This window comes from Sorex fumeus, unplaced genomic scaffold, assembly GCF_029834395.1.
Source record: "Sorex fumeus unplaced genomic scaffold, SorFum_2.1 ptg000061l, whole genome shotgun sequence".
NCBI classification, from domain to species: Eukaryota; Metazoa; Chordata; class Mammalia; order Eulipotyphla; family Soricidae; genus Sorex; species Sorex fumeus.
This window is the reverse complement of record NW_026606118.1, coordinates 2834657-2861161: the sequence shown is the minus strand read 5'-3', so window position 1 is coordinate 2861161 and position 26505 is coordinate 2834657. Positions and strand designations below refer to the sequence as shown.

Sequence of the window (26505 nt, the reverse complement as noted above, 5' to 3'; positions counted from 1 at the left end):
CACCACAAATTAGATGAACTGTACCCAGATGATGTTAGCCAGAGGGCTGAAATTTGGACAAATCTGCTCCCTTTTGAATTCTAAAAATTAATTAATTAATTAAAATTCAGAATGACTCAACAACACAGCAGAAAGATAAAGGTTTTTTCCCCCCACCTTTTGGGGAATAATTAATTAAATTTAGCTAACAACTCTTGAAACCTTGTCTATTTGAGAGGCATTTGTAGGTATAATTTCATTTAATATTCAAAACAAACCTACAGAACCCGGGTCCTCTTACAATATGCATTTTATACATGATAAAAATAAAGGTGGGAAAATTAATATGACTCGCCTTTCCATTATTCCTGCTTTAAAAGTTCTAGCTAAATAACTGACCTGATGTTTGACACTCCTGAAGTTTGAAACTTCTCTGCCGCATAGGGCAGTGAGTATCTGGGTAGGGTGGCATCCTTCACAACCCCAGAAGGAAAAAATATTCAAGTCATCCAGGATCTTATTTTATGGGTGGGAAGTGGGGGGCACATTGGGCAGGGCTCAGGGGTTACCCCTGGCTCTGTGCTCAGGGGGCCGGATGTGGTACAGGGTTACACCCGAGGTCACAGCCTGGCCCCACAGCCTTCCTGACAACCTCATGTAGGACTTTAAACATTGCTCAGAAGGGGAAGAATGACTGAGGGTACAACAGGTAAACTGAGGAAGCTTCAGAAACTTTCTAGAACCTTCTGGTTTTCCTAGTGTCCGAGTTTAAGGAAAACTGGAAATATCTTAGTTTAGTCTTTGTTTTTATTTTCTCTCTTCTCAGAACAACGTTTTGATGAATTATACATAAACGGAATGCAAACACACAGACTCAATTCCCTTTGAAATACTTAAGGATGTAAAAAATGAGCAGAAAATATCCTTGGCAAACCTGGATTGAGCTGTCAAAAGCCCACACGCCTGAAATCGAGTGTGTGATGTACTCCCTGCATAAGCATCAGTGACTCCGCACATTCCTCATCTCTCCCTCTAATGGTAGAATGTTTTATTAATTCAAAACGAAGAGAGCTCAGTGCCATAATTAGTTGTGGATAAAATCCCACAGGAGCGACACCTCTGCGGGCGATCTGACCAGAGCTGAGTTCAGAAGAGGAGACGAGAACAGCAAAACAAACCCTAACCACAGACTAAATCCCTCCATGAGACGTGGTGTACAGAAATTGATGGTGTCCTCCCCCAGGTCCGCACTCCACAAATAAACGCCTGCTTATCTGTGTGGACACACAAAATCACACGAGTCTATATCAAATCATCGTTAAAAATTCATAATGAACAGCAGACACTAGCGCTGTCTGTGGCCCTCCCCCGATGACTCATGAACTTATCCTACAAACCAGGACGAGTCCATAGTCTTCTCTCCTGCAAATGGGTCTGCCCGAGCACTGGACACTCTCTTAGCACACCACAAGGGCCTTCTGCAGGTTGGCAGGGCACCGTTCACAAGCAGGTGCTAATCTCAGTGAATGGATTCTCTGCTTCCCAATGGTTCCTGGGCATTGTACCCTGATCTGCCGAGTTAAAGGGAGAACATCTTCACAGCAAAGCAGGCTAGGACAGGAAGGTACCCCCTTGCTCATGTAACTGTGATTTGTCTAATGAGCCTCATGAAGTTAGAGCTACAATAAATTTTATGGGGGCTAGTTATTTGGGGGTGGGGGGAGGAAGCACACACTCAGCAACACTCAGGGGGCTATTCCTGAACATCTGTGCTCAGGAGTGAATCCTGACTGAGCTGGGGGACCATTTCTGGAGCTGGGGATCAAATGTGAGCCGTGGTGGACAGAGCCGCATGAACATAAATTATTTTATTACACAGACCTAAATTTAGGCCCAGATTAACTGCTGCCTAAGGAAAATAAATGACAGCCAACCAAGCAACGCCCAAAAGAACGCATTAGTTACCTGACACTGCACAAACTAGCCTGGCCGTGACAGGAAACGGGGAACCACACACCTGCATATTCATGGAAGAGAGTGAGTTGACAGAGAAGAATGCAAGGAGGTTTTTCCTATGAAATCTTTCACTGTTCTTTGACAATAATCTCAGACTTGATATGATTTCTTAGTAAGAGGAAAGAAAGAAAAGGCAAATTTGGGTGAACAACCTTTGGGTTTAGGAACTTGGAGATAAATGATTCGGAGTCAAATTATCAAGTCGGAAATTCTTCTCTGAAGGATGATGACTATATTAAATAAAATCTTAAGCAAAATCAGGTCAATTGCACGGCGGGTTTTTGAGTCCAATATTAAAGACAACATAAGAGAAAATTTGAAACTAGAACTGCAGTGAATAGCAATAAGATTTCACAGTTTGTAATCTCTTCCCTTTCACTTGTCAGGCCTCCTCCGAGGCAGGCTCTTGTCTTATACACTCTAATAAAATGCATCCGGTGTGAAGATTTAGGTGTCTGGTTGGCTCTGGAGTTCCACTCCTTCCCACACCGCCTACCTCTGATCCGAGCACACTCCGAGCAGGAGAGACGTCTATGAGATGTGCACCTCTGAATAAATCCACACTATATATCTTCATCCTCTTATAAGCTACAGAACTGCCACATCACCCCCCCCTCCCGCCCCCAAGTCTGCATTATCCATGGCAATCCTCAAAGATGTTTCATAAGTCTGCAGGGGCACACAAATGTCAAGATTTCCTTTCAACAGAAAAAATACCCTTTTGGAGGGCTCTGAATTATGCAAAGAGGTGAGTAATTCAGAGACTCTCACTGACTGACACCTCTAAACAGCCAGTCACGGACCGATTAAATAAGGCCCTTCCTGGAACAGCACTTTGCTCTGTAGAGACACCATCCTTTAATTCTACACTCTGACACTTGGCGGAGCTTACCAGCGACGAGAATAATGCAGCACTTCTTCGGGAGGGACTAAAGAGGGTGTCTGTATTGAGCTAATTGAATGAGGCCAGCAATAAATTCTATTAACAAGTCAACCCTTTGGAGAAAATGCCTGTATTATTCCTGGAGTGATGAAGGGTCGCATTGACACAACTCCACTGACACGGAAGGCGTTCATTCTGCGGCAGTTCTGTGGACAATGGGAGCCGGCCTGGCTTCCTCTCAGTTCCCAGTCAGAGGGAAAAAAAGAATTTTAAATAAGACATAATGGCCATTCATACTGCTATTTGCAGAATTCTTCTTTTATGGACAAACACACACACACAATCGAATGCTGGAAATGTGCTCAGGGTCCCACATTTAATCTAGCCTCTCTCTGTCATTATTCAAGGAAAAAAGAATTTTAATTTAGTTCACAAATGAAACCATCCTCTATGATGTCCTTTTACTATGTACCTCTGGGGTATCAATAAGAGAGATGTGACCCCTGGTTCAAATGCCCAGCACGACATGTGGTCTGCTGAGCTCCATCAGGGTCACTCCAGAAAACAATCAGAAGGGGCCGGAGCAATAGCACAGCGGGTAGGGCGTTTGCCTTGCACGTGGCCGATCCGGGTTCGATTCCCAGCATCCCATAAGGTCTCCCCAACACCGCCAGGAGTAACCCTTGTACTTTGCCAGGTGTGACCCAAAAAGCCAAAAAAAAAAAAGATAAAAATAAAACAAACATGAAAGCCCCGGAGCATGGGGAGTGTGGTCCCATGCCCCACGCCAACCCTCAGATGGGAGGCATGAGGTGATGTTCCCTCTGACAACTGCAGCCACGACGACTGTCTGAGGTGCTTATTTGTTTCCTTGAAGCATCAGGACTCTCGAGTCAATGTGCAAAAGAGGTGTAACCTACAACCGGAGTACACAAATTTCAAGAACTATTATTCTCCATTTGAAATTGGAAACATTTGGTGAAAGCTTCACAATGCACGTACTAACCATGTTCATTCAGGCATGTAAAGTACTGAAAAATCAAGTTCAAGTGTTTTAACACGCATAATATCCCTGGCTTACTCGCCCTGCAGTATGTGGATTAGTCTCTGAATGCATCTGAGAATCAGTTATACTATTTCTCAAAGCATCATACTGAAAAATCATGCATTAACAAATACTATTCCTTTACACCAGGTACAAATACAAACTTACATGCTTTTTTAAAATGTTTATCTTAATTTTTAAAAGTTGTTCACAATGACCTGTTACATTTAAGATTCCAACACCCGTCCCTCCACCATTACACCTACCCACCATCATATTTCAAATGTTTCCACCCCGACCCCCAAACCCTGCCCCTAAAGTAGGAGCTAAATACTTTATTTTGTATTACTGGAGCGACAGCACCGTGGTAGGGCGTTTGCCTTGCACGCAGCCAACATGGCCAACCCGAGTTCGATTCCTCCGTCCCTCTCGGAGAGCCCGGCAAGCTACCGAGAGTATCTCGCCCGCACGGCAGAGCCTGGCAAGCTCCCCGTGACGGATTCGATATGCCAGACACAGTAACAACAAAGTCTCCAATGGAGACGTTACTGGGCCCACTCGAGCAAATCGATGATCAACGGGAGGGCCTTTACTTTACTTACTTGCTTGTTATGAATAACATAACAAGTTATTGGATCCACTAAAGAGGATCCAAAATTTTTCCAAGAGGAAAGTGTGTGAAGATTATTAGATCTCACTCTGGAGCCAGGTAAGCCCTTATACAAGAGATCACCAACATATAAAATGTCGTGCGGCTGCCAAGTGTAGCCACACACTCCAGGCATTATGAAATTTCAAATATGGTTACACAGCTGTGGTTAATTTGATTTTTTTAACTGAATGATGACTCTGGGGTCCGGAAGCATCTCTCTGGTGCATCGTTCTGTGTTGCTCTCTTTGGAGCAACTTGTGCATCTCTAGATCCTGGCCCTTATGAGCTGAGGGGGCGCCAGAGACAGCTCGTGGGCGTGACTGCCAGGCTCCCGGAAGCACAGGGAGATGAGGGGAGGTCACCCATTCCCAACTCTGTGCAAGAACAGGCTTAAATTCTAAAGGAAGAAGGAATTTCTATTTCTCTGAGAAAGAAAGAAGAGCTGCTGCAAGTTTTAAAAGGTAAAGGTAAAGGTAAAGGCCCTCCCGTTGATCGTCGATTTGCTCGAGCGGGCCCAGTAACATCTCCATTGGAGACTTTGTTGTTACTGTGTCTGGCATATCCAATACTCTCGGTAGCTTGCCGGGCTCTCCGAGAGGGGCGGAGGAATCGAACTCGGGTCGGGCATGTTGGCCGCTTGTAAGGCGAACGCCCTACCCGCTGTGCTATCACTGCAGCTGCTTAAAAATTACCTCGAGACACCTACAGATTCACATGCAACTACGTGAAATAAGAAAGATCCAGGAGATATTTCCTTGTTTCTCTCTATGATGACATCTTGCAAAACCACAGTAAGATTTCACAGTTATCACCAATACGAACATTCATGCAACTACCAGGGGTCCCGACTGATGCCCTCTGATGTACAATACACACTTCACTCCTGCTTCCAGCCTTCCTTACCTGGAGGGACCGACCATTTCTTCTGCATTGCTATAATCTAGTTGCCCAGTAAACTACAATTCCAGATTTCAAAAGCTTCTCTTTTCCTTCTCCTTCCTTTTTTCTTTTCTTTTCTTTTTTTTTTTGTTTTGGGGGCTACAGCAGGCAGTGCTCAGGGCTTACTCCTGGCTCTACACTCGATGAGCACTCCTGATCGCTCTCAGAGGACAGTATGGGGTGCTTGGAACCAAACCTGGGTTGGCCACATACCAGGCAAGCATCCAAACCACTATCCTATCTCTCTGACCCCTTCTTTTTCTTTTTTGTTTCTTTTTGTTGTTGTTTTGGGGGCCACATCTGACGACGCTCAGGGGTTACTCTCGGCTCTGCTCGGGAATCACTCCTGGTGGTACTTGGGGGGACCATGAGTGATGCTGGGGATGGATCCTGGATCAGCCTCCTACAAGGAAGCAGCCTGCCCACTGCAATATCCGTGCCCTTCCCACCCCTTTCCTTTTGGCTGCCATAATTCTTGAGACCTGAGATCCACCCAGATAGCTGTGTGGAGCGTTGGCTGCTCCTTTGGTAGTCTGAAGGAGTAGTCCTCAGAACAGGGGACCTTCATTCATATGATCATCTACCTGAGGAGTACCAGCAGTGTTATTTCCAGGTTGAGGTTCAAGTGAATGAAACCGCCACAGACATTCCCACACAGCTGCTGTGGCGCTGTGGATGTTTGTGTTTCCGGGATACACACCACTGTGCCAGTGGGAAGGGCACGCTTACTTTCGAAGAAACTCCCATCCTACTATCCCACTTCTCCAGGGATAAACACCCCAGTTTCTCCACATCTTCACCAGCATTTGGAGTTGTGACTTTGATATGTTTAGCTACCTGGCTACATGGCACATCTATTTCTTGTTTTGTGGGATTTGAATCCTTTCTATACCTGCAAAACAAGCAGCGCCACATCCTCCAGCCTTCGGATTCTGAGGAGAAACCCACGGAGTTCCCGCTGTTCCCCACCATCATGAGCTGTGCTTTTCCACTCAACCCTTCCCTGCTTCTGTCTTTTTCAGAACTTCACATCCGGGGGATGGATTTCTTTGGCTCTGCCCTACTTTCATTTCCTCATGTTCCACTACCAAACTGGAACCCTTTGGACGATTATTTGTTTGCACACTTTTTCATTCCTGCCCCTTCTGACCCCTGTTCCGGGACCCTGATGTTTTACAGTCCCAATGCCCCCGAGAAGCCCGCAGCCCCCCACCTCACTCACTCCCTTCCTTCCTTCGCTCATGCTCTGTCCTCTGTCCATAGTTCTGCTGGCCTGTCCGTGAGCTCTGCACTTCTCAGTGGACATTTTTCAATTCCAAAATTTCCCTCCCACTGTTCTTTGTGTCTTCAATTTCTCCTTCCAGATTTCTAACTACTCTAAGCCTGTTTCTTCCAGCCTATGAAAGCATTTCACATCAATCTGTAATATTCCAACTTCCTGAGACTCTCAAGTCAGGATCCCAGTTGCAGCCTCCTTGGACCTGTGTTCTCAGAGGACCCTGAGATCTCGCTGGCCTGGTGGGATTCCTTTACAACCCGGGCATCTGGAGTTATGGTGCTGGGGGCCCCTGCTCTTACGTTATGCCTCTGGCATGTGCTTTTCCCAACACTTGCCTGACAGGGGAAGGGGGCAGTGCCCCCACCGACAGTGAGTCCCCAGACAGGGCAGGGAAGCCACTCCCTGTTGCGGCTGGGTCTGCACGGCAGCAGAGTAGCGGGGGTCCTTGTGGCCCGTTGCATGAGTTGGACCCTGCCTCCTTCCTGGATCCTTCCTTCCCAGCCCACCCGGACATAGGGATGGTGTGGGTGTGGTACTGCCCAGGGCAGTTGGGGAGCAGATGCTGAATCACTGGCTCAGACAGCACCAGCAGGTGACTGGGACCCCCTCCCAGCCTCACGGTGGACATCCAGAACCCCAGTGGTGCCTGTCTTGGGGGAGGCTGGGGACCCTGTCTCTGCAGGTCCTGTGGTTAGGGGGCTCTTACTCTGTGTCCACATACATCATTAGTCCAGGTTACGGGTCTGCTACTATGGCTGAAATCTATTTGGTAAAAAGAAAAGCCCAAGAAATTCACATTCCCGGGGGCCTGAAATTTGCTCTGGGTGCTGGGCTCATCACGTCTGAGTCTGTGTCTGTCACCCAGGCAGTGTCCAGAGCCGCAGTGCCCCCACAAGACACAGTCGGCCCAGTCCATCATCCCTGAAGTGACCAGCAGGGGACAGTGTGCCCACCCCATCATCATGGAAGTGACCAGCAGGGGAGAGTGTGCCCACCCATCATCCCAGAAGTGACCAGCAGAGCACAGAGTGTCCACTCCATCACCCCGGAAGTGAACCCTACGTGGGCTCACTCGGTTCTTTTGCCCCTCCATATTTCCACTTGCCTGTCTGTCCTTCGACTCGGAAACTCTGGCTCAGAGAAGAAGGCGACATATTTATAGAAGGGAAAGGACCTCACAGACCTCTTAACAGCACCCTAAAACCAGGGAACTGAGAGCAAGATCAAGAACTGACCCTATTACGGGTTTTAAAATATCGTGATTATAAACTGCACAAACACTTCTTAACAGTTTTACCATGTGGGGTTTCTTGTTTCTCGGGTTTTGCTTGTTGGGCCACCCCCAGGGTGCTCAGGACTCATTCCTGAGTCTGTGTTCAGGGCATGTTCTTGGAGGGCTCGGAGGCCCTCTGTGGGTCTGGGGACCAACTAGGACTTGCCGCATTCAGGCAAGCGCAGTTTACCTGGTATGGATCCCACTGGCCGCTCAGGTAGGTTTCATAATTAAAACCATTTTCATTATGAGATTTTTATTTTGCTGGTTTCTTTTTTCTTTTTGGGTCACACCTGGCGATGCACAGGGGTTCCTTCTGGCTCTGCACTCAGGAATTACTCCTGGTGGTGCTCAGGGGATCATATGGGATGCTGGGAATTGAACTCAGGGCGGCTGTGTACAAGGCAAATGCCCTACCTGCTGTGCTATTGCTCCAGTCCCCTTTGCTGTTTGTTTGGGGGTGGGGGACACACACCTGCTCCCGGCTCTGCCCTCACAATCACTCTGCGGATGTGCAGGTGTGGGGGACCGAACTCCAGTTTGCTGCACTCAAGACCAGTTCCCGACCCACGGTCCTACACTCCAGCCCCACACAGCATCATGAGCCATTCCCCAAGCAGCAGGAAAAACCTCTCTCTAAAAACATCGTCCATCCCCCTGGTCTCCCAGGACATTGCCTGCTCACACCTTGGGTCCTGGAAAGTTATTAACAGAAGCTCCCTTCACTGGCAAATTTTTCTCATTTCCTATGACAAGCCCGAACGCTTTATTCTCTCAGACTCTTAGGAAGACAAAGAAAGAAAATGAAAATAGGAAAGACCAGCAATTACCCCATCTTGCCTCTCTCCACTCTCTCTGCACACTAAGCACTTATTTGTGAAAATTAGGGGACCGATTCCCTTCTTCAAGGCAGCACTTCCTGCCACGCATCGGAATGCACGCCCTGAAGGATGGAGCCTGTGCTGAGAACGGACAACTTAACAGAAGTGGTTAAAGTGGGGTGAATATGCTCTAAGTTTGTACAAGAATATCTGAGAACACTAGTATTCTGCCATGGGCATGCTTAAATAAAATGTAACCATCCAACTTGCAATGTGTAACTCCCTGGTTTATCCAGCAAGTTAACAAGGAAGACTGCCGATTCCTCAACACCCAAGTCAATACAAAAAGTACTAGATTTATCAAGAATATAAAAAAAAGTACTAGTAAGATAAAACAATACTAGAGATATCAAAAGTTTGCTTATTTAATGTCCTCTGGTGACACGAATTTATAATTTCGGTAAAACACAAGAGAACCTTACAGAATTAGACAGGGTAGAATTATAAGTGAGAACATAAAGAGTAAAGAATTAGTAATTATTAATGAAGTGGGCTTGCAGGTATGATTTTATTTGTTGAATTTTAGACCTTGTATGTGTTGCATGTAAATAGCATTGATAATTAGTCTATGTAATAATTTAATAACTAAGATGTATCAACTTTAAAATAGTACGTCTTGATTCTATAGTAAAGAGATAAAGCTCTTTAAGAAACCAACTTTCCAGGCACGGCTAAGTGGTACTTGTGCACAGCGGTTGACAGAACACAGGACCACGTGTGGTTCCCCGAGTTCCACGTGTCAGCCATGACAGAAACAGTCTAGAATGTTGTTGAGGGTAACACGTCAACGTGGAGCCAGGTCACAAAAACTTAAATTATTCTAGCCATTGAATATGATTTCAACTCACGGGTGAAGGTCTGCTTACACACGCCACAAATGTTGGAATACAGACAGTAACCAATGACACAGTTTTGCCTCGGGATCATTTGCTCCTCAGTCCCCAGCATGGCACGGTCCCCTGAGCACTGCGGGTATGCAATGGTGGCAGCGAGCATGGCTGGGTATGCCCTGGGCAGTGTCCGAGCATGGCTGGCACACGCAGCACCAAGGCACCCACCCGGGAATGAATCATCAGGCCGTCCCACTGGGCTAAGTACTGCCAGGAGGGACCCCTGGATTCCCAGACACGCTTGGGGACCACCCCATTGCTCCCCCATGTCCCCCCAAATCACCCACGCTCTGGAAAGAGGGGACCCTTCTGCCAGAGGCTTCTCTGAGCGCGTACGTCCCACCTTGCACTCAGCCCAAACACGGCTTCTTCCAGGCCTCTGCCAGAACCCAAGGCCACGCCTTCAGTCCGGCTGGACGGGACATGCTCTCCTGGGAACTGTCCACCTCCGTGATGGCCTGGGCCGGTTCCTGACCTAGATCACTGGTCTGCTCCTAACACCCCCGGCCCCCTGCTGATACGCCCACGCTGACAGCCACGATACTGTAATAATGTAGTCCAGGGAAATACGAGGAATTCTGGAGTACGGTCTCACAGCCCCGTCATTTCAGCCACTAATCTGATCGCCACACGTGCCAGTTTCGATAACATCAACTCCGTTAGAATCTTATTTTTCCCTGCATACCTTGGAGAACAAATTTAAAAGTAAGCGGAGATGAATTCACTTTCTGTAGTGGGGTCTTTGCCATGAAGGCAGTACACCTGGGCGGTGAAGGTGACCTCCCCCGGGGGACTCCCCAAACGCGCCTCTGTGAGCTGACAAGAGCTCTTCACAGAGAACAGCAATCCACTGTGAATAATATGCCAGAGATTAATATTTTATAGCGCATGCTTGTAGGTATAAGGGAAATCATAAAAACACATATCGAGCTGCATTGTTTAAAAAGTAGGAAAACCTGTATCACTCCTTCCAATTTGATTATAACAACCACGGTCTGTGGCAGACGTTCGCTTTAGGAAAATTTATTTTAGAAGCAATAATGCCATGATGAATCTCCGCTGAGCTCCGCAGCTCTAGGCTTTGATTTTTCTCTGCATTTAGCCAGAAAAAATTTAAAGTCATCTGAAGATTGCTAAATTCAAATTCTATCATGATAAAACCTGAGCTACTTTGTAAACCACGGTGTCGTAGGGAAAAATTAAAAGTGAATTTAAAAATATCATTTTACATTTTATTTAAAGATTTTATTTAAATATTGCATTTAATATTTTAAATTTTAGAATAAGAACAATAAAACCTGCATAGACAAGGCTCGAGATTATTTCTACAGACCCCAGAGTTCCCATTTTTGTTAAGAGGCAAAAATATCACAAACATGCAAATGTTTACAAATGCATTTGCCCCAGTAAAATACATGTCCCATTAGTATTAACCGAATGCTCTGATCTGTTGCGGGCTTGTACAGTAGATACCGTAATTCACTCAGGAGCGGAGCCTCACATTATTACAGTGACCCCCCACACTCCCAAGAAACTAAGACCACCAGGACGACGATGGGGTAATGATAATACTGACATGAGCCTGTGCGGTGTTCCTGCCTCGTGTTCTCCTCTAAGACCCTCAGACAAACTCGGACAAGACAGGCACTAAGATCGTTATTATCGGTAGGTGCCGACATTATTGTTGTTGCCATTTCATTTCACACCGGATCCAGCCGGAACAGCAAGAGGACACTGAGAAGAACAGAGCCTTGCTGGGAAGAGCCCAGGACCCAGCAGGCTGAGGCATCCGTCCTGGCCCTGCAGCACCTACCCCCAGGCCTGCAGAAGCCTCTGGCCACAGCACGGGGCTGTCTGAAGGGCCCTGGAGAGGACACAGGCCGGGAGCCCAGGAGGCCAGGCACCCGTACCGCATGTGGTCACTGCCTTCGGTCATACAAGGCATCCTAGTGCCCAGGAGTCCCCACATTAGGGACTTGAGGATGGGAATCCCCCACTCCTCCAAACCAAGGGCAGGATGGGCCCTGGAGGGAGCAACAATCCGCCTAACTTAGACCCCGGGGCCATCCTGCCAGGGTCCCTGGCCCTTCCCAGCTCAACATGTCAGGCGCCTCCTGGCCCTGGCCGCCCACTGGTCACAGCCCCTGCTGCCCACCCTGGCAGTCGGGGGCAGCGACGCCCTCGCAGACAGGCTGCCTGGCTGGGAGAGCAGCTGCCGCCCGGACACTCACCATGGCTCCTTCTCTGCGGGCCCGTCTGCTGGACAGAACCCTGGTCCAGGCTCCCTGGTCCGGGCTCCCTGGTCCCACGGTAGTGAGCGCAGGAGCCCCCCAGAGTGGCCGACCCTTGGCAAGGCCTGGGTCTCCTCCTCTCTCCACCACTCCAGCCAACGGTTCTCCCCAACCTGAGGAAGCTTCGAGACTTTCCGCACAGAGCCACCCCTCAGCAGGTCCGAGGGTGCGTTCCCCTTCCCCTCTTCATCTTGCCACTCGCCCTTCGCCTCTTCCCCGAATTCTTTTCAGAAGCCCCTGCGCTGGGGCGGAGGTCTCATCCTGGGGCACGGGGCCCCCAGAGGGGATCGCTCTCCCCCAGGGCCCCTCTTCTCTTCAGCGGCAGACTCTGAAGTCCAACACCCAGGTCCCCAACGCCTCCCAACACCCTGGATGGAGCCTGTGGCCTCTGGCCCCCAGGGGTTGGGGGTTATGGAGACACCCCCCCCCCCCACCGTGCCAAGGCACGCTACTCTGCCTAGATCCCCCAGGGCAAGGCAGCTCAACCCCTGTAACCTGCGCCAGCCCCTGCTGCAGGCATAGACTCCCCCAGGGGAGACACGGGTGCTCTGCCCATCCAAGTTTCCCACCGAGTTCCAGTCTGGCCACAAGGTCTTTCTCCTTCCAAACCTCACATAGGGCTGCAGGCACCTCAGAGCTTCCTGGGCTGACGGCCTCTCCTGGCATGGCTGCATGGACCCCCAGATACTGCATGGACCCCCGGAGACTGCATGCACCCCTGGGTACTGCATGCACCCCCAGACACTGCATGCACCCCCAGACACTGTGTGGACCCCCGGATACTGCATGGACCCCCATACTCTGGGGAAGCTGTACGGCATGGTCCTGTGCAGAAGGAGCCAAGGCTGGGTTGTGCCGCCTTACAGATCCTGCAGAGACACACGGTTGGCAAAGTAAAGCATCAAACTAAGGGGCATCTTGAAGGGGAGCGAGGAGCCCGCAGGTGCAGGGGCCCCAGTTACATGTGTTGCTGGAGAGGGGTACAGCCAGAAATCCCAGACGCCCTGGACAGCACTGAAAGCGGGCCAGCCCAGCACAGCCCTGGCCTGACGTATGTCCACCAGGTGACAGGTGTGTGTGGGGGGAGGGGTGGGGACACTGGTGGGGGAAAGCCAACACTGGTCAGTGGTCCGTGTTGAAGCATCATATGCCTAAAACTTGATTATTAATAACTTCGAAAAGCATGGTGCTTCAAACGAAAACAATTTTTTAAAATATATCCATCACTAGACATCTTATATATCCATTCATGCCTGTAACACCAAGGCAACTAAATACAAATATTCAATGTAGGGGCCGCAGCAATACCATAGCGGGTAGGGCGTTTGCCTTGCATGCAGCCGACCTGGGTGTGATCCCTGGCATCCCATCCGGTACCCCAAGCAGCACCAGGAGTAATTCCTGAGTGCAGAGCCAGGAATAACCCCTGAGCATCGCTGGGTGAGACCCAAAAAGCAAACAAAAAGAAATTATTCAATGTAGGCAGCAGGAGTCTCGCGTTTGCTGGGTCTTCGCTCCCAGCTCCGGATATGCATGGTCCAGAGGGAGAGACCTCCTCACTCACACAGGGAGTGGGCGCAGGGCAGAGCAGCACCTGGCTGCAGCCTTCAGGGCTCACGGCTGGGCATGACCCCTGAGCCACATCCCTGACATGCCCTGAACTTCCTCACCACGATTTTCCTGGAAGAAGGTGGAGAGGAGAGAGCACGGGAGCCAGGAGCAGTCACGCCCCACCTCACCGTGCTCTGTGTCTGTCTGTCTGTCTTCCCTCTCCCTCCCCCTCCTACCTGCTGCCTTAACGCATAACTAAGAAGGTCAGAATCAGCGGAGCGGAGGGAAAGTTCAGGGTGTCTCCAGGCGCCACTGATTCTCTCCAACGACACCGGCGGGCGGGAACGCCGGCCTGGCAGCGTCCACCATGGGGTGGGCTGCCTCCCAAGACCCCCCACCCGGGCTGTCTCACCTGCACCGTCAGGTCATTCCGCAGCTCCTTCCCTGCAAAAATCACCCGCAGCTGGTCAGCCGGAACGCCCTGTCGCTTGGCAACCTCCTCCTTGAGCTGGAAGATGCTGGTGTCGGAGTCCACCTCCACCGGGAACCCATGGCTGGAGTTGAACCTGACGAACACTGCGGAGAGAAGGGGAGAGGAGACAAGTGAGCATCGCAGAGGGCCCCGCCGGGGGGCCATGACAGCCCCGCGCCCTCCCCTCTCCTTGGAAATGCACATCCCAATGTCGGGGGGTGGGGAGACCACGTTTAGAGGACCAATGGGCTGGCCACCTGCAGACCACAGGGCGTGCTTTGGGGAACAGAGGTGTTCTGGAGTCTGGCAGGTGCTTCTGGGGCAGCAGCGACACACACACACACATACACACACACAGACACACAGACATACACACAAACACACACAGACACAGACACACACAACACACACACAGACACACAGAGACACAGACACACACACAGAGATACACACACACCACCCCCCCTCTGTGGCACCCTCAGTGTCCACCTCAAAGGCGCAGGGTGAATAGTCGGGGATGACACAGGGAAGAGCCTCAGGCTGTGCTGAGGGAGAGGGGTCAGAGGGTGCCAGGGTCAGAGGGCATACACCTGAGTTGCTGCTGGTCCCCACAGACACCCAGAGACCAGAGACCCCGTGGCTGGCCGGCACTCTCCCCTGCAGACCCAGAGTGGAGCCTCCCAGGAGTCCCCCACCTGCCTCCATTGCCAGTCGCATCCTGCCTGGCTGCCTGCACCCCGGCTCCTCCTTCCCCCCTTCCTCCTCCCGCCCTCCCAGCCGAGCCTGCAGACCCCCTCCCCTCCCTGAACGGAGATTGGGACCCCTGGCCAGCACAGACTCAGCCACGCATCCTCGGGCCCTGCTGCCTCTCCACCCGCTCTGCTCTGCGGACATGCGGGGGGCCCTGCACGGCACAGAGGGGGGTGGTCCATCTCCCTGGCAGGGGGCAGCAGCCCCAAGGGTCCCTGTCAGCCTTGGACACTGGGTGTGCACAGTCCCTGGCTGACCTTACGGAGATGAAGCAACAAGCGATCACTCTGCTGCCCCAGCCGTCCATGCAGCTGCCAGCATGGACTCTCCCATCTGTTGCAGGGGTCTGGGGGACAGAGTTCACCATTTTTTGGGGAGGAGTCAGGCTCAGGGGAAGGGGCTGGGGAGAAAGCAAGGCAAGTGGGCTACCCGCTCTACACCCTCTGGGGCCTAGATTTTCCTTTAAAAAGACCCCAGTCCTTTAAAGAACTCTGGTACATCTACACAAGGGAATACTATGCAGCTGTTAGAAAAGATGAAGTCATGAAATTTGCATATAGGTGGACCAACTTGGAGAGTATCATGCTAAGTGAAATGAGTCAGAGAGAGAGGGGCACACATAGAAGGACCGCACTCATTTGTGGAATATAAAGTAAGAGAATGGAAGACGAACACCCAAAGAAGGTGGAGATAAGGGCCAGGAAGATTGCTCCACAGCTTGGAAACCGGCCTCACATGCTGGGGGGAAAAGGCAGCTCAGACAAGAAGGGACCACCAAGTAAAGGGAGTTTGGAGGGCCCACTCGGGATGGGAGATACAAGCTGAAAGTAGACTATAGACCGAACAGGATGGCCTCTTAGTACCCGTATTGCAGACCATAACACCCAGAATGAGAGAGAGAGAGAGAGAGAGAGAGAGAGAGAGAGAGAGAAAGGAAATGTGTCTGCCAAAGAGGGGGATGTGGTGGGGGTGGCAGAAGGGCTATTGGGATTATTGGTGATGGAGAATGGGCACTAGTGGAGGGATGGGCACTCGATCATTGTATGACTGAAACATAATCACGAAAGTTTGTAAGTCTGTAACTGTATCTCATGGTGATTCATTAAAAAATATAATTATAATAATGTAGCACTCTTGCACTGTCTTCCTATTGGTCATCAATTTATGTCTCCATTGTGAGACTTTTTGTTACTGGTTTTGGCATATGGAATACGCCACGGGGAGTTTGCCAGGCTCTGCCGTGTGAGCGGGATACTCTCAGTAGCCTTCCAGCTTCTCCAAGAGGAACGGAGGAATCGAACCCAGATTGTCCGCGTGCAAGGCAAATGCCCTACCTGCTAATAACAATTATAATAATAATAATAATAATAATAATAAAAAGATCCCAGTCTAGCCTCACGGCCGACACCTGGAGCCACGTGAGCCACTTGTTGATGGACCCACAGCCGCTAACCAGCTCTCGGTACAGCTCATGGCCCAGCCAGCATCAGCTCGCAAGTGAAGAACGCCAACACGGATCAGAACCAAACGCTTCCCACACGGCAGCAGTCGTACCCGGCTCAGGTCACTTCTAAGCCCCCTGATGAGCTGGGAAGGTCGCGGTATTCATCTGATTTCACTGACCAGGAAACGAAAGTCTAAATAAGTGGGGCGACTCTTCTAAGAACATTCCCTACTTCAAAATAGAGTTAGACTTAAAATGAATTCAATTTAACTCCAAAGCCTGCTATGTTTTGTGATGACAGACCATCAAAGATATTCGCAAAAGCAACATCTACATGCCTTTTCCTGTGATTAAAAAAAGGGCAAATACCCACCGTGAAAAGGCCTTATGACGTCACTCAGATGTCCCTGACACTGGCGACTGATAGAAAGGTGTGTTAAAGAAAAAAAATCAAGAGTTCTGGGGAGGCAGTCAGAACAAGGAACAAGGCACAATGACAATGATACAGGGTGGCAGGAAAACAGCTCCAAAAACACCACACAGGCAGAAGGCGGGCGGGTCTCATCAGCACGGGCAGGATTTAAAGACGGGAAGTACCAGATGCAACAAAAGTGCTCCAAATAAAAATAAATCATGGAGAGAACAGCTGATTACAGAAGGAAGAAAGGTGCCTCTGGGTGGCTTCCCGCAGACGTCCCGCTGTACCTGGGGAGCAAGAATATCACGCACAGCCGACCCCGAGTCTCCTTTCCTGCTCCCTCGGAGCACTGCACAGGAGCACCAACCCCCAGGCGGAGATCCCGGAGTAGGAAGGGCCCCAGTGGGCAGACAGTGCGACCCTAATTCTGGACTTGGCTTCTGAGTAGTGTGAGTGGCTTATCTTTAAGTGTTGTTGTTTCTGGGTTAGGGGGGAGCATATCGGAAGTACTCAGGGCTGACTCCTGGCTCTGTGCTCAGAGATCACTCCTGGCAAACTTGGGGGACCACATGGGGTGTCGAAGACTAGACCAAATGCCAGGCAAGCACCCTACCCACTGTACTGTCTCTCTTCCTGAGCTGCTTCATTTTACTGTCATTACTAATTATTATGTGGAGATAGATTTTATAAAAACAGCACCCTGGGAAGTTGGGAAGGTGGGTGAGAGAAGCAGCTCAGAACTACACAGAAGCTACTGACACGGAATGGGTGGAGTTTCTAGGAGGGAATTCCACAACGGCAAGAACTGTAAGGCCAGCCCAAGGAAGAGAATGTCTGGCAGAAACTTCCAGATAACGCTGCACCACTAGAGAGATCATTAGTACCTAAAAGCCTCCTTTCCCTTTAGGCATAGAAAAAATGCACTTTCAAACTTAAGTTTGATTTAGATGAATCACATAAATACAATCAAAATGAGTGTTTGGAATAGCAGGCAACGGATTAAGTATGAATTTACAGTGGAAAGACTGTTCAAATACACACAACTAGCAGATGTTTGTCCAACTAAAATATTTGCAAGGACGAGGATAAACAACGTGAGTGACCTGCTCAAGAGGCAAATGGCAGGACCCAGTGACAGAAGCACCCTGAGAAGGGGCGACGCTTTCTCAGAGAAACGGTAGCAACGGGGCTTATCCCTTCTGTGGTGTCCAACCACTGTCCCCAGAAGAAGCAACAGGAGAGAGACATGACAGACACTGCACTCAGGGCCTGCCTTCAGGCTGTGAGCAAGGAAAAGGGAGTGTTGGGTCCCCCGTGTCACTTGTTATGTCCGTGATCTCTAAGCTCTTGGATCACTCTCCCTTAACCTCATCTGCTCGTTCAGGGACCGCAGGCAACCTCAGACACTGGTCACAGAGCACTGGACGAGAGCTGGACATACTAGGACAAGTGGGCGAGAGCCTGGACTCAGGCTATGGCAAACTGTGCTCCAAAACCCACACAGAAGGGACCTGGTTCATGAGAGCAGCATCAGTGACTTACACTGCAGCGGAGATGTAACGGGAAGAGGGGGACCACTAAGCCAAGTAGTCCTTTTTCTTCTCCTCTTCATAATGGGTAGAAACATCCAGAACAAGAGGGACAGGCTTTAGACTCCATGTTCTGGCAGAGAAGCCACAAGTCTAGGGATGCATCACTGCAGTGATAACTAGGACTGCTCAGAAATGAACATCTGATCACGAAGTGTCATCGATAATGTCATCACCAATACCCAAGAAAATGCACTGATAATCATAAAGGAACAATGAGATGCATCCAAACTCACTTTATGTGTTCATCTCTGACAACAGTTCAGGAGCTCCGAAGCATAAAACTTAGCTTGGGAGGACAGGGGACTGTGCCCCATTCCTCAGCTCATGGCACCTAAATGGCCTTCCAAGCTATTTTATTCTCCTGGTCTGAACCAAGTATGATGTGTTTCAGTTATAACTACAGTAGTTTCCTTTCTTCATCAATAATCATGGTCTTCTCAGACTCTGCCTCAAAAACAGCCATCCAACACATGGGTATTAGGTAGGCTGACTCATCTCATCTTCCCCCCCAAATTATTTCAAGTTATCAGTTAATTTCATATTTCCAATGGGTGGGCCCCCATTAATCTGTGCGACTGTTCCTTCCTTGTCACATGCTGACTGGGGGGCAACCCTAACCCCATCGGGACCTGGTCATCATGGGGACTGGGTACGAGGCTCAGAGGAATATTTTAGGGAAGTAAATCACAGTGAAATTCACATGTGTCCAGCACTTGGGAAAGTGATGTCAGGGGGAGGAACCTCTCCTGTGAGACCTAGACGTTTCCGCTGAATCAAGTAAGAGTATAACTCAAGACGAACAATACTCACCGGCAAACAAACGGGCTTAATGTTCTAATACACCTTACTAATCCTTGTGAATTCAGTCTCAGAGATTAGTCTTGGTCAAACAATGCCATCTACCCTACAGTTAATGATAGCTTTTGCTTTCACTCATATAGGACGATTTAAAAATCATCACTGTCACTGTCCTCCCCTTGTTCATCGATTTGCTCGAGTGGGCCCAGTAATGTCTCCATTGTGAGACGTGTTGTTACTGTGTTTGGCACATGGAATACACCACGGGGAGCTTGCCAGGTTCTGCTGTGAGGGTAGGATGCCATCAGTAGCTTTCCGGCCTCTCCGAGAGGGATGGAGGAATCGAACCCGGCTGGGCCAGGCTGGCTGCACGCAAGGTAAACACCCTCCTGCTGTGGTATCGCTGAGCCCTTAAAAATCATCACACACACACACACACACACACACACACACACAAAGAGCACTTGTTTTTATAACGCTATTTTCTCATGGCATTTGGCACTCCTCCTGATTTCACCCCTTAAGCACCAGGCTTATTTTCTTAGTAGCTTCCTCCACTGGCTCTTCTGCCTTATTGGATTTTAGAGCACCTGAGGGTCTACTAAGATTGTCTTTTTTTTATCTGTGTATGATCCAAACTTCATGCGTCATAATTCAAGTGCAATTCAATGCTTTTTTCTAGGTAATTTGGGGCCTGTTTGCCCCCCTCTTGTCCTCTTTACAGCCCACCTTTCAGAGTGCTGCTTTTTTAGGCAGTAAATGTGCTCTTCTTTGAGAAAAGTTTTCAAATATTGCACCATGACAACTATTCAGTTCAGCATCAGAATGAAAGGGTTCCAAAACTGAATGTCCTTTTTGGGCAGAGTATGAAAGGTTTTGTTTATTTGTTTTGGGACCACCTCTAGCAGGAATCAGGGTTTATTCCTGACAGCACTTGAGGAATCATACGTTGTGGATAGAAACCTGGGTCAGCTTCAAGCAAGGCAAGTGCTTTTGCCTTTGTTCTATTTCTCCAAACTGGACAGAAAGGTTTTTACTTCCATAGTTTCATCGTTTATTTTCAAAAATAAAGTCAGGTGATACCATTGCTTTGAAACCTATCTTAGCTTTTACTTAATCTAGTCCAAATCAATCTATTCCCCACCCAGTGAACAGTAATAATAAAACAACACAAAAGAATCAGAGTGAATTTTTTAGATTGCAGGATATAAAATCTATTAAATATACAAGGAAGTGATCATCAAGTGGGTTGAGCTTTTCTCCCTGCCCCGACCAGGGCTCCGGCAGCCAAAGACCTCCAGGACCAGCCACCACCATGCTGAGACCACTCTCCGCACAAATGAAGGTACTGGCAGAGGGACAAAGCCACGCGGGTTCCGGGGCCGAGATCTCCAAGCCTACTCAGACTGGGGCCAAGCATCCTCCACCCAGATCCTCCAAATTCCAGTAGGCGGGGGTCACACCTACCAACTGACCCCCTCGCACTGTGTAATCCCATCAACGACCAAGACCCAGAGACTAGAAAAACCAGCTCCTGGAACCACGCAGCTGCATTTGCGGCCGCGCGACATCTTATTATGACATCTTATTATCTCATTCCTACTTTGGACAAACTGGAAGGCTACTGAATGTAGCCTGCCCACACGTCAGAGTCTGGCAAACGTTCCGTGGCATACCCAATATGCCAAATACCAGTAACAATGATGGGCCTCATTCTCCTAAAGAGCCTTGAATATAATCTCAGGGCTAGGGTGAAGGAGACATTACTGGGGCCTGCTCGAGGCAATCAACGAATAACAGGATGATTTGTGATTGTGATTTGTGTGATCATCCATGTCAAGAGAGGGGTTCAGCAGGGTGATACCATTTCACCAAAACTCTTCAATGCCACCCTCGAGAACATCATGTGATGACTGGAATGGGAAGGAAAGTGAAGATAGACGGTCAAACTACACTACCTCGGCTTCACTGATGACATCATTCTAATAACACCAAACATTAGCCAAGCGGCAAAAATGCTGGCTGACTTTGACCGTGAGTGTGGAAAGGTTGGACTACAGCTGAATCTCACAAAGACAATGTTTATGATAAACGGTCTCATTTCTGATGTTCCATTTGCTCTCGAAGAATGAACATATTCGAATGCAACAGTTATGTGTACCTAGGTCGAGAAGTCAACATGATGAATGACCTGGCACCTGAGTTGCGCAGGAAGAAAAGAGTGGCTTGGAACGCTTTCAAGAGTGTCGAAGAAATAGCTAAGAGGACAAAGAATCTCCGGCTCCAGGCACATCTCTTTGATTCCACTGTTCTTTCAGCATTAACATATGCCTCAGAGACCTGGGTTCTACTGAAAACAGGATGAAACAAACAAAACACTTCAAAAACGTTTCAGCCTTTACTGGATTCTTACTGGGGTCCAGCTGCTCACTGCCTTTACTATTTTACAACCGTTATGGTATGATAAAGCTTGCTATTTGGGTCTCCCAAAGAGGAATCAAAAGAGCTATGCTTGGAGTAACCCGCTTCACTCAAACTGAGAGAAAGAATCTGGAGTTCCGACCTCCGTTGATGGTCAAGAATCAGGGGCACTGTCTCGTTTGCCAAGGCGTCAAAAATCAGATGGCTGGACACGTAATGTGATTTGGAGATGACCACTGGACTAGAGCTGTTACCGACTGGATTCCACGGGACATCAAAAGATCGTGTGGCCACCCACCTACCAGATGGTCAGACTTCTTCATCAAGACCCTAAACAATCGGTTTGAGGCTCTTCGTGCTCTTAGAGCAATTAGACGCCATTGGGCTACACTGGCACACAACAGGGACAAATGGAGACGTTACTGGCGCCTGCTCGAGCAAATTGATGAGTAACAGGATGTCAAGTGATCAAATATATTGCATGTACACTTCAACCTTTACTGGATTCTTACAGGGGTCCAGCTGCTCACTGCCATTACTATTTTACAACCCGTTATGGTATGATAGAGCTTCACTGATGTTTTCTAGCAGAACTCTTTATTAAACTATTTCATATTTCTGATGAATAAGTATCATAACAGTTATTTTTCATCATAAGTCTCCCCACAGAAAACACTCATGACTATTATGCACAAAAAATAGTTTTGGTCAGGAATTTTGCTTTTGATGACTCCACAGAAGGTCACCAGATCAAATCCTTATAAAACCATGGTATTTTAACTTTAGGGTCAGAGAGATTGTACCGGGGCTAGGGTTCTTGGCTTGCATGCACTCAACCCCAATCCTGGATCTTTCTCTGGCACTGTATGTGTTCATCTGATCACTGCTAAAAGTTATTCCTGAGCACAGACTAAGAAGTAAACTTTAAGCACCACTCGATGTGGCCCCAGCTCCACCCAAAAAGGAGAAAGGAAGAAACTACTGCCTTAAAATAACAGATTATTCTATTAAAATCAACATAACAACCTCATAAAACAAAAATACACTATCACTACAGAAATATGACAGAACCCAGACTTTCTAAAAGTTAATTTCATAAAGTCCTGGGTTGAATTACAAATTTATACAACATGTGAAATAACTGGAAAAGTGGAGCATATTTTCAGGAAAAAAATAATTTCAACTGACACAAACCTGAGATAACTTCCATTTTGCAACTGGTAGACAAAATTTTAATGCACTCAGTTATACTATCCTCAAAGTTCAGCACGTGTGCGTGTGTGCGCGCATGCACACACACACACACGTCTGCAATGAATGAAAAAATACAGATTAAAAAGAAAAGTGAAAAATTATAGAAGAATAAAAAGTACATTCTAGAAGTGAAAGCAGATTATCTGAATTAAAACACTGTCAATTAGACATAAAATGGAGATGAAAGGAAATAATTAGTAAAGAATACAGTTAAAAGATTTTTAAATGAATGAATTGCAGGAATGTGGTGGATTAAAGAAATGGGACTGAAAAATTCTTTGAAGTCACACAAGATTTTAAAACATAATAAATAAATTTATTTATCCATGATGTTCAACAAACACCAAGCAGAGTGAACATAATAATATAACGTCAAGGAACATCATGGCCAAACTATTAAGAATCAAAGAGAAGAAACAAGCTTTTTAAAGCAACTCTAAAGTAAAACACACATAATTATATAGTATAGGGTTAAAATAACACAATCCCTGACTAGCTTCTCATCATAAGCAACAGAAACCATAATTAGAGTCTAGCACTTTTTACGTGTTCAAATTCCTAAAGCAAAATCACTGCCAATGCAGAATTCTGTATCCAGGGAAAATACCCTTCAGGGATTACAACAAACTGCATTTTAAGATGACTGGAAACTCAGCGATTCTGTCGCAAGAAGAGCAACCACAAGCTTCAGGTAAATCAGAGGCAAGAAAATGTAAAGTTGGGATCCTCAGAAAGGAATAGGCATTCATCAGAAAAGTTAAAGACCTTAAAACAAAAGGGAAAAGTGGGGCTGTTTTCCTTTATTCGTATTAAACTTCTTTGGCATGTTTAGCTATTTGCTGGGTCCTGAATTATGTCTGTCCCCACGATCACCCTGGGGGTCTAGTTCTCACTGCAATGGCATGCAGAGATGGTTAGAGATGGGTCCTGGGGGAAACCCCTGGGTAAGGCAGAGGTGATGCTGCGATGACAGAGTTGGTGCTCTAGGGAGAGGCATCGGGCCTGGCTCTATCCCGCCTCTCTTGTGTGCACGGGAGGACGCAGTCAGAGGCAGCCAACTAAAGACCAGCTACTGCCATGCTGGCATGCTGATCTGGAATTCCAGCTGTCGGGCCTTCAAAATTATAAGAAAATAAATTTATGTTGCATACGCCACATCACAGTCTGAATTCTGTTGTGGAAATCTGAGGTAAGACCATGTTCACAGCAACAGATATAAAGTTTCCTCTGTAATTACACACCACACACATGCCGCACTATGACAGTTACGATGTAAAGAACTGGGGAATGTATTTCAACCAAATAGGTTGCATGGTTTGTGCAAAAGGTCCATAAATAAGAAATGATTGAGAATGTCAGAGAATATGCGATACAGGAATGCAATTATAGGAAACCTAAAATAAATAAAACTTTGAGTAAAAAAAGTATAAACTACAGTGAAATTCTTTAAAATGCTGCATTTCCAAACAGAAGAATAATGAGGAACAGAGGAAAAGAACGGTGAATGGGAAAAACAGGAACACAATGGTATATCTAAATGTAACCATTACTTCACTCATTTACAAAATTTAGCGAATCTCTTACTCCTCCCCCATCACTACTACACAAATCTTTTGTCTTTGGCTAATTATTTTGTTGAAATATGATGATCACATGATGATGAGATTTCTTCAACAAAAACGAAGATGAAAGATAAAAACTGGGAGAAACTCAACCGCAAGTCTGTTAGCATGTGCTGTGTCTAGAATCATGAATTCTGAAACTGGTTGTGGCTTAGAACCTCAGTCTGCCTCGTAGTAACTGTATATTTAGGCCAGAGAGTCTATTCCTCAGGAGAACATTATAGTACCAACTTCATAAGGTTGTTGTGAAAATTAAATGCCTTCATGAAAAATATTTAGAAAATTGCCTAGCTCATTACAAGTGTTAACAGTTATTATCTCTTACCTAAGGCTAAATATAGGATTTTAAATTGTAGTTAGAGTGTCAATTGTATAATTTTAACATTTGGGGGAACTGAAATGGATGTCTTCTCCTTTCTTTTAACAAAAAAAAATATTTTCCAAATGGAGTTCCATTTCACCGAGCGCACAATACACGATAATTGATCTAAAGTGACTAGGACACTGATAATGCTAGCTTCTGTTTAGATAAGGTTTTTCCATTTTTCAAAATGCTTTAAAAGACATAATCTCAGCCAATCTTCATGAGAGCTTTGAAGCATAATTGGGAAAGCATTTACTTGTCTCACTTTCAGAATGAACAAATAAGGGCCCGGGAGATATGTTGGGGCCCAAGGGCGATCCGTTGGACACAACAAGGACCCAGGTTCAGTCTCCAGCATGTCTGGTTTCCTGAGCACGACCAGGTTTATCCCCACAGGGGTACCGAGCACAGTGGTCATCACCCCCTCTGACCAGCACTGTCTAGTCTGGTGTGGAAGCCACATTGCACTGATCCAACTGTCTTGCCTAGAGACCTCCCAACACAGACATAGTTATGAAGAGGACAAGTGGCTCACGGAGAATGGGACAGAAACTAGAACGTCAGGGTCCCAGACTCCCCCTTTGTTGCCTGTGATTCTCACTGGAACTACGTGCTACCCTACATGCTAAACTAGATCTTCCTCCTTCCAAACTTCACATGGCCCTCCAACAGCCAACATGCAACAGCCAACATGCATGAAGTGGAGCTTTGGCAGAGATTTTTTTTTTTTGCCCTGTTTAACTCTGCAAACCAAATTTCTTTTTTTTTTTTTTTAAATCAAAAAGAGAGTGCCTAGGACTGCAGCAGCCCAAGGACCTGCGGACACACCTGCTGTTCCCTGATTTTACCCTCCTGCACAAGCCGCTGCATGTTCGTCTTTCAAACAACAGCATGACGTGGTGTGGGAGCTCCTCTCAACCACAGCAGCATTCAGACACAGAGACACTGCTCCTTGCCCAGAAGCATGACACTTGGCCAAAAGAGTCATGTAATTCCAGCCACTTCAGACTGCCCCATCACCACTTGGAATCCATGGCAGTGCTAGGACGTTAGGGAGAGAAAAAGAGAGACAAGAGGGATAAGAACACCTTATTTAACTATATTAGCTCTTCAACACCACTATAATACCGAACAAGCAATTCCTCCTCAGGAGAGAGGGGCTGAAATTGTTCCCTCTAAACCCAAAGATAGGATGGCTCTATTCAAGGAAGAAATGGGTGATGCCGAGTTTCATTATCTAGCTACCCATTGACCCTCCCATCCAAACATCTAACCTTGCACTCATCCATCAGCTCATCCATCTTCCATCAATCCGTCCACTTGAGTATCTACCCCCCACAGCCAGTTAGCACATCAGCCAACAGGACAAACAGCCAACTACCCATAGCAATATAAGAATCCAATCACAAGAAAATAGTCACCCTTTTTTTTTACTGACGAGTTCATTCTAATTGGCTGACTAATAAAGAAGCAAGTTTTGCCCTCATGTCAAATGGCAGGTGTTTCCAATAAGTTAAATAACGGCACCGACAAAAACAATTTAGTTGTAAGTGCATTTGGGACCGGAGAGATAGTACAGCAAAGAGAGTCCCTGCCTTGCACATGAGCAGCCCAGGTTTGATTCCCGCATCCCTCACAATCTCCTGACACCGCTAGGAGTAACTCCTGAGTGAACAGTCAGGAGAAACCCC

At 47.6% G+C, this 26505-nt stretch overlaps 1 protein-coding gene across 1 annotated transcript in view; it reads right to left on the bottom strand.

The window, feature by feature from the left end:
* PRKN (parkin RBR E3 ubiquitin protein ligase) overlaps nucleotides 1-26505 on the bottom strand; it is a 1106313-nt gene that overhangs the window by 901875 nt on the left and 177933 nt on the right. Inside the window, exon 2 of the mRNA XM_056126437.1 lies at nucleotides 14092-14255. Within this exon, the coding sequence (XP_055982412.1) occupies nucleotides 14092-14255 (164 nt within the window). The remainder of the gene's footprint in view (nucleotides 1-14091; nucleotides 14256-26505) is intronic.